Raw genomic sequence first — 9,570 nt, 5'->3', positions numbered from 1 at the left:
GTAGATATTGTGGATTGGCACTCAACATCCATTTCTCCCTTCTTGTTGTGAAGGGTTTTTCCAAACTGCCAGTTATCATCCATTAGTCCATCAAGAAACCAACTTAGTGGGTCAAGACCAGCATTTCTTAATGGAATGAAATAGCATAGAATAGCATAGCATTGCTCAGCATAGACTAGAATTGCAACCATCAGGGTGCCTCAACTGTCTTGTGAATCTTTTATTTCAGGTAGATGTGTATGTGACTGTATGTATGTGTGAGGAAAATGATTCTAGAGTAGAATATGTCAGAACTTTTGGAAAACACTCTTCCAGCATGCCTTTCTGTACCTCCATCACTGGGAAGCTGAATGCTATGATTCCAGGAATCCCTTGAGAAAGGATTTCAGATGTGATTTGGATTTAGCCATTCAGATGCCCAAGTGTGAGATGTGGATGATGGCAGTGGTTACACCTCTACTGCCACAGCTATTTCTGATGGATGCTCTTGGTCTTCTGTGGCATCATTAGCAAAGGATGCAGAATATGGTCACTAGGTTTATGGTTCCTGAGGGGCAGGGTAAAAGGCACACATTTTATGGTCCAGATAGCAGCAGGTGCAGTAGGGTTCTAGAATTAGCAGTAGGAGTGAAGGCACCCTGAAAGCGGTGGCTTCAGGATTAGGGTGGTATCAATGCAATTCTGCATCTACCTAGGTGTAGCAGCAGCAGCTCTCTTGGTGGTTTAGTTCTGTGGTGGGCCTTTGGGAAATTTCTATGGCAAACTCAACCTCAAGTTCATTTCTTCAGCCCTCACATGATTCTGTAAGCCACCTAGTATCCTATAATAAATCCCTTCTTAGGCCAGGTGAGGTGGCTTATGCCAGCATTTTGGGAGGCTGAGGCAGGTGGGTCATCTGAGGTCAGCAGATTGAGACCAGCCTGACCTGACCAATATGGTGAAACCCTCTCTCTACTAAAAGTACAAAATTATCCGGGCATAGTGGTGCATGACTGTAATCCCAGCTACTTGGGAGGCTGAGGCAGGAGAATCACTTGAACCCAGGAGGTGGAGGCTGCAGTGAACCAAGATCATGCCATTGCACTCCAGCCTGGGCAATAAGAGCGAAACTCCATCTCAAAAAAAGATAAAAATAAAAATAAATAAATCCCTTATTGCTTAAGCCACTAGGAGTAGCACCTATTCTGGTACTGTATCCTGTTGCAATTAACAGGAAAGAAAAAACTAAATATTTTTCTGGTACTCAACATTATACTGGAACTCAGTTATAAATTTCTATTGGACAATTCTGAAAAGAAGCTGAAAACTGAACACAGATATTTTGGGGTTTGTTTTGTTGTTTTTGGGTTTTGTGACTCCTCTAGCACCAAGTGATCAAAAAGTACTTATGACTGACAGATTGATAAAACCATACGATGGAAGTCACAAAAATGGCTGAGTTCCTTCATAACCAGTTGCAGAGAGAAGGAATGAATCTGTTGTAGGTTTTCTGGAAGACTCTGAGATGGAGATTTGGATGCAGAAGTCTAGTCGAATTGCATACTCAGGAGCTAAACCTGCAAGAAAGTAAAAGAGCAGGATGGAGAGGGAGTGGCTGCCCTGACATGCAGTTGCAACAGAGGCCTGCCCCAATCTTACAAGAAAGGAGGGGTTTGGAAACTGAGATGACCCTTCAGAGTGGTCCTGCATGGAGGGAAAAGGGCCATGGCTGTGTACCCCTTCACTGGCTAGCCACTGGATGAGAGTTGCCCTTGGAAAGGGTCTGCGACCCAGGATGAGATAGCTCCCTTCATCCAAGGGCAAGACCTTGGAAGGGACCCAGATGTGTCCCAAATGGCTTGTCAGAAGCCATTTGCTCTGGGCAGCTAGAGAACAAGTGCTTCAGTCCTACAGCAGGACTGGGGTACACCACGACATCTGCTGCTGAGCCCAGACAAGCATTCCTCTTTATCATGTCTTTATAGCTTCCTAAATGCCTTGGGAAGACATTCACAGTCCTATAGAAAAACTGGAAAGGTGTGTTCTGAGTATGTAAATGACTTTCAGCATGACAGCAACAACAAAACCCCTCTTCCACTTAGCAATACTCCAGCTACGCGTGATTTTCTGATAGAACGTAGTGAGTCTGGAGCCAGAGAGCATGAGTCCAGGTTTTGTCCCTATTTTCAATTTCCAGATCAACCGTGGGTGCAATCTCTCCTTTTATATTTATTGGTCATTACCACTTGAGTAGTGGCATTTTTTTATACTACCTCTTCCCTACTTTCTGCTAAGTCAAGAATTAACCACAAGATTACCCAAGGGATTGCAGGGAAAGTAGGTTTGTGAAATGGAAAGTTCATGGGACCAGGAGTTAGGAAACCTGGAGCCTGTTCTCAGTTCGGCTAATTCATTCATTCTCTCTTGCGCTGTCTCTCTCTTTCTCTTTCTCTTTCTCTCTCTCTCTTTTTTTCTTCATTTCCTAGGAATAACCATGCCTGCCCTATCAGAATTACTGTGGAGATCAAAAAAAGTAATGTATGTGAAAACATTGTAGGAAGAGTTATAATACATCTGTAAGCTATTATCATTATTAGTCACCTGCCCACTTTATAATTACATAAATTATGCATTGAGAATCCATTCAAATCTCTATACAGATAATGGTTAAAAGTCCTGGTCCATAAAGAGAGGAGGATCCAATCCACCTGAATATTCAAACTCCATTCTATCAGCTAATTCAGTCAGACATTCAACAAATGCTCACCAACTATGGGCCAAGCACTAGACATGTGATGAACAAGCCTACGGGAGGCAGCGTGGTTCGATGTGAATCATGTGGACTTTGAAGTAACACAGAATAGATTTCTCTTTTAGCTTAGGTGGCTGTAACCTTCATTTCTCCGAGTCTCAGGGTTTCTTTGTCCACAAAAGGAGATGCTACTATGAGAAGTTGTTGTAAATAAGCGTTGGTCTAGCTACACATAAGATGCCATGGAAACCCCCAGTTGGGTTACCTACCCCAGCCTTAGGATATCAGAGAAAACCCTCTTGTGCCTTCAAACCGAGTCCCTTGTGTTCTCATCATTCAGCTCCCATTTATAAGTGAGAACAGGCAGTGTTTAGTTTTCTGTTTCTGTGTTAGTTTGCTGAGGATGATGGCTTCCAGCTCCACCCAGGTCCCTGCAAAAGACATGATCTCACTCCTTTTTATGGCTGCATAGTATTCCATGGTGTATATGTACCACATTTTCTTTATCCAGTTTTTCACTGATGGGTATTTGGGTTGATACCATGTCTTTGAAGATAAGCACCTTAAAAGTAACACAGATTTGCTCACAAAAATGAGAACACTGGAAGAATGAAGACAAAAGCCAGGTTGAACGGATGATGGCATGAATAAAAGGTGAGACCAGAAAGACAGCATATACAGGACACTTCCAAGGGGCTCAACTGGGGAGAAGAAGACGGAGGTAGGGCTCTGAGGAGAAGTTGCTGTGGAATAGAGACAGGGATGTCTTTAAGATGAGAGAGATTTGAACATTTTTAAATGCTGATGGAAATAAATCATTTATGAAGGTGAGGTTGACAACACTGGAAAGAGAGGAAAACAATTGATCGGGCTAAGTTGCTGAGGATGCAAGTGCCCAGGTAGAGAAAATAGCTGAGACAGGGAGAGGCAAGGAGGTAAGGGGGGGTGTGGACATGTATAAGGCTGTGTTAGGATGTGATATTGAAGGTGTTTCCTATAATGGCTTCTATTTACTGGGTGAAATAGGAGATGAGATTGTCTGCTGAGGGCGAAGAGGGAAGACACAGGATGAGAACCTCAAAGGAAAAAAGAATATTTGCAAAAACCATTTTGGAAAATGACAGTGAGATGTAACAGGGAAAACAGTGCAGCTTTACCAGTTAGGACAGGAGGCTCAGATGAGATCAAAAACCATGAATTTGGGATGCCACTTAGCAGTGGTTTCATGTGATTTTCTCCAGCTTCATTCAGTGGGGCAGGAAAAGCAGCAGAAACATTGATAGTTGGGAGTAATTCAAAGTCGAGGACAGAAGGGCAAGGGTACAAGGAGTTAAAGGTGTTAGGAAGAGAATGATTGAAGAAATGAACCTTAATATCTAGGCTGGCTCCAGATGGAATGAGGATGAGCAAGACTGGGAGGCAGAAAATAGGAGGACCAGGGAAATGCAAAGGCTCAAAGGCTCAAATCACAGCTATTTGGGAGTAAGAGATAAATGTTTGGGATGATAAGAGGTTGTAGAGCTTTTTAGTTAAGATTTCAGAGATGCATAAGTTCTAGGTGTTAGACAGTCCTGACAGGCCACATGTCACAGAAGTGTGTGTGTGTGTGTGTGTGTTTGTGTCTCACCAGCTGCCCTTCCTTTGGGGAACTTTCCCTCTGTCATTACGTGTGGTCCTGGTTGAACAGGTAATCCTAGAGCGTCACCCGACCCCAACCTCACTAACAGTGGTTGGCATGGGATGCAGGCTGGTGAGTGAGTTCATCCACCTGACTACAGTGATTGGTTCAAGGATAGGTATATGACCTGGAAGAGATGATCAGGCTCTCCGCTAATATTTTTGGCATGGACACTTGGAGACAGGGGGTATCTCTTTTTCTCGACTCATGAGGGGTTTTTTTGGTTTTGTTTGTTTTTTTGTTTCGTTTTGTTTTTTGCCCAGAATGGTCTTGAACTCTTGAGCTCAAGCAATCCGCCCTTCCCAGCCTTCCAAAGTGCTGAGATTACAGGCATGAGACACTTGCCTGACCACATGAGTTGTAAAAATCATGCAACTGCTTGTGATCATCTCTTCTGGTAGCATGGAGGAACCCATGGGCGGAAGGAAACAGTCAGGCCAACATGCAAAGACAAGCAAAATCAAGTCGACATGAGAGATGGATAGAAGCAGAAAGAATCCAGACACCAATTCAGAACCCCTGGGTCTAACAAAGCTGAAGCTAGTCTACCCCTGAATCTTTCAAGCAAGCCCCCAAAATTCTCCTTTCAGCTTAAGGTAGTCTAAATTGGATTATTATAAGCTGCAATCTAGGATGTGAGTGGCTGAAACAAAAGGAGGTAAAAGTATGGGCACTGAGAAGGCCAAGGAGCTAAAGATATAGGCCGGGTGCGGTGGCTCATGTCTGTAATCCCAGCACTTTGGGAGGCTGAGGCAGGCAGATCACGAGGTCAAGAGATCGACACCATCCTGGCCAACACGGTGAAACTCCATCTCCACTAAAAATACAAAAATTAGCTGGGCATGGTGGCACATGCCTGTAGTTCCAGTTGCTTGGGAGACTGAGGCAGGAGAATCGCTTGAACCCAGGAGGCAGAGGTTGCAGTGAGCCGAGATCACACCACTGCACTCCAGCCCGGCAACAGAGCAAGACTCCATCACAAAAAAAACACAAAAACAAAAACAAAAAGGTATGATGCCGCATGAGTTGGCTTTATGGGCATTAAAGCTACCCAAGATGAAGACAGCACCCAGTGGGGGTAGCGAAGACACCTATGAACCACTTGCAAAAGTCTTAAGCAGGGATAACAGATAGGCTTGTAGTAGGTAAACCCAATGAGGTCTAAAAGAAAGTTATCCATCTATCAGCTAGCAGGAGCCTCAAATGAACCATGTTTTTATACAAAGGCAGAGGAATACGGTATGGAAGCACATAGCGGAAAGAGAAGCATACAGACCCCACTTGCTAATGAGAAACTAAGTGAAGTGTCCAATAATGTGGATAAAATCACTACTGCATCAACTGGGTGAGAATTTCCAAGCCAAAGGCTACATAACCATGAAATGCTTCCCCAGTGAAAATGAGACTCCAATTCTGAGTCGTAAGTATTATGACAATATCAATAATGTAGATTTCTTTAACAGCTTCAGCCTGCCACCCCTGGACACTGAATCACTTGCTGTTCATCTGTAAAACAGACCGTAAGATAAAACTGGAAATTTTAGATAGGTCAAGCTTAAATTGTTTTCCCTAAATGAGATATTTTTATGCATCCATTTAGATGTCTCAGACAGTGACCAGAATAATAACCTCAGTGCAAAATCACTATCACTCAAGTGTATTTGACAGAAGAGTTAGTATTAAATATTTTAAAGCCTTATGTAAAAATCATATCAACCTAGTGCATTTTATTGGACAGCATAAAATATACATGGATATTATAGAAGAACAAAATCTAACCTAAAAATTCAAAGCTGGCCTGCCAACTCTGGAATGATTGCCACAAAGGGAAATCCAACAACCAATTGGCATTTTAACAAAGAAGAAAATGGCTTTATTAAAAGTTTTCAATTGTCCAAATGACAAACACTTAATGTGTATATGGACTGTATACATGTACAGAATTTATTGTTCCCATTTCATATACCCTTTTCATTAGAAGTCCCTAAAGATCATATTCAAACATTTTTCATATTTCTGTATATGTTAAAGATCACTGTAGATCATTCTATGTATGTTAAAGATCACTAGAGTCACACAGTGGAAATATTATATAAACATATATTTGGATAAATGGAATGTAATTTCACATAATAAACAGAAATTACAGTACTAACCACTATGGATCATTTTTAGTCTCTTACATGAATCCTGATATAAAATTAATGATACTAAATCAAAAATGAAAAAAATATATTTCATGTTTTTAAAATATTATTTAAAGTATCTTTGAATAGTGTAGAAAATAAATTTCCCAAGAAACTAAATCAAGTTTATTAAAGATTATATTTGGAAAATGAAAACAAAGAGAATGTACAAAAATAATCTCCACTCTCATACACCCACATCCACCCATAACTGCATTTACGGGTGCATGATTCAGGGTGGGGCAGAGCCATTCAAGCTCCGAGAGCCTCCAGAGACCCAGTGAAGTCACTTCCTCCACTCAAGGTGATTTTGGATCCAAAACAGCAGACACTACTACCTCTTTGGAGCATGTGAAAAGGGGTTGGTGGGGAAAACTGCAGGCCTCCCCTGGAGGAAATTCAAGACTGCCTGTCCTGCCTCTGGCCAGCCTAGTGACCTCAGCCACGGCTGTGCAAGTGTATTTACTCACATGCAAAATGCTACTTATACTGTCCTTGCAAATGAAGGAGAAAGCCAGGCAGGGATGCCCGCTCCACAAGCAAAGCCTGGTCACTCTCCCTCTGTGTGGTCTGTCATCCAACCAATGGGTGTCAAATTCATTTGCTTTCCTTTAGGTTTTTCCTTTTCTTTCTTTCTTTCTTTTTTTTTTTTTTTTTTTGGAATCATCCATTCTACATTTATTGGTAGTTTTCCCAAAAGAAGATCTTCACTATTTTTTCCCATTTTATCACTTATTGTCTGTAGCACTGTGGATTCTCAGATTTTTTAGTTATTTAAAGTATAACAATCAGTGCATTTGTCAAGCTTAAAAAATTAAAAATATTTTAATATAATCTAGGACTTAGTCCACATTCAAATTTTTACAATTATTGCAAGAATATTTTATGCTTTTTTTCATTCAAACCAAGATCCAATCTAGTTTCGACCCTTGCATTTGTTTCATCTCTTTAATTTCTTTTAGTCTAGAAGAAAGAAGCCAATAATTTGCTTATTATGACTTTGACTTTTTGTTGTTGTTGTTTTCTGAGACAAGGTCTCTCTCTGTTGCCCAGGCTGGAGTGCAGTAGCGCGATCTCAGCTCATTGCAATCTCCGCCTCCCGGGTTCAAGCAATTCTCATGTCTCAGCCTCTCGAGTAGCTGGGATTACAGGCACATGCCAACATACTGGGCTTATTTTTGTATTTTTTTGTAGAGACGGGGTTTTGCCATGTTGGCCAGGCTGACTTTGACTTTTTGATGACTCACGAACGGTTGGTTGTATATTTTTCATTTTCTCCTAATGTTCGGGTGCACCAGATCTATTTCTTTCCCTTTCCTTTAATTTCATGCTAGAGCTTCTTTTAAGGACAATAAAAAAATACATCTTATATGATAGAAATAAGATAAATTGTCCAAAAGAGTAATACATTTTTCTCAGTGAAGTTAAGAATATGATACCCTGAAAAATTTGTAAAATAGAAATTTAAATGGAAAACAGAAAGTGACAGGAATTCATAATAAAATTCTGATCTTAAAAAGATACCACTGCTGTGCATGTATTGGATATATTCGTGAATAAGACTGTATAGGATTTCTTCATCTTATAGGGTTGGGCTCCAAATAAAGCTTTCCATTTTAAACGACTGAGACCAGCCCTGCTGAAACATTAGCAATTACCACCAGATGCAATCTGGTAGCAGCATGTAGAACAGGCAAGTTTCTTACAGGACCTGAGACCTATGTAAGTTTGATCCAAATGAATTAGGTATATTGTTTTTGCTTTTTGAAGACATCATATAGCTTACACTTGTAAATCTGTCATTTTTGGACATTAACCCTTTTTTTTTTTTTTTTTTTTCTGAGACGTAGTTTCACTCTGTCGCCCAGGCTGGAGTGCAGTGGCACAATCTTGGCTCACTGCAGCCTCCGTCTCCTGGGTTCAAGCGCTTCTCCAGCTGAGTAGTTGAGATTACAGGCATGCACCACCACACCTGGCTTATTTTTGTATTTTTAGTAGAAACAGGGTCTCACCATGTTAGCCAGGCTGGTCTCAAACTCCTGACCTCAAACGATATGCCCGCCTTGGCCTCCCAAAGTGCTGGGATTACAGGCATGAACCACTATGACCAGCCCAGACATTAACTCTTGATGGCAGGGGTATTGTCCTTCCTCTATGCAAACAATTCCCACCAGCATCACAGAGATTCAGGAGAAACAGATTCTGCGTAGCAGGAGAAGAGGCATGGCCTTTGAGGCAGGGCCAATGAGTTGTCCGTCCTGGTCCCACCACTACCCAACTGCAAACTTGGATAGGTAACTCCATGTCTGAGCCCCAGAAAGGTTGTAAATTAAAAATGTCACAGCTTCTCCACATGGTTATTGTGAGAACTAAAGTGGCTAGTAAAGCCCCTGACTTGAAACAGATACCCCCCAATGTTATCTCCCACTCCCATTTCCCAATCTAACTTATGCAATCTAGTGGAATTCTTCTGGATCCTAAAATGCTAGTAAATGAAATAATAGGCGTTTTTAATGCTGAACGTTTATCTAAGGCTGACACTTTTGAGATCGTTTTTGCAAGTGATGCATTCTCACTATATCATCAAAGCATAAAATATTCACAAACTGACCAAATCTCAAAGACATGAGGAACTTGTGAAATTGGGAATTGTGTTCCATGTCTTATGGCCACCTCTCTCAAGAGATACAGTGTTCAGTGAAGAAGCTGTAAATGGCCTTGTGGGTGCCTCTCTTGCCCAGTAGTCACATCTTTGAGGCAGGCACAGGTAACAAAGTGATGCTGATGTGAATGGATCAATCTTTCAAGACACTTGATGATTTCATAATCAGGAAGAGCAAGGCTGGTCACATTCAAGCCTAGCATCTGCGACACCACCTCCCTGAAGTCTGCCAGCTGCAATATCAAACAGAAACTCATTAACTGGGAGAATAAAATGTATCAACTACTGCTGAGCCAAATGCAACAAACAAAAA

The 9,570-nt window shown here is 41.4% G+C and overlaps 1 protein-coding gene across 1 annotated transcript in view; it reads right to left on the bottom strand.

Moving 5' to 3' along the window:
- Window positions 1–6,749: 6,749 nt before the first annotated feature.
- The window catches only part of CCDC170 (coiled-coil domain containing 170), a 132,012-nt gene continuing 129,191 nt past the window's right edge, over window positions 6,750–9,570 (bottom strand). Inside the window, exon 11 of the mRNA XM_024249103.3 lies at window positions 6,750–9,490. Within this exon, the coding sequence (XP_024104871.3) occupies window positions 9,290–9,490 (201 nt within the window). The 3' untranslated portion in view covers window positions 6,750–9,289. The remainder of the gene's footprint in view (window positions 9,491–9,570) is intronic.

The sequence above is a fragment of the Pongo abelii genome, chromosome 5, assembly GCF_028885655.2.
Source record: "Pongo abelii isolate AG06213 chromosome 5, NHGRI_mPonAbe1-v2.0_pri, whole genome shotgun sequence".
Classification (NCBI taxonomy): Eukaryota; Metazoa; Chordata; class Mammalia; order Primates; family Hominidae; genus Pongo; species Pongo abelii.
This window is presented reverse-complemented; position numbering and strand designations above follow the sequence as displayed.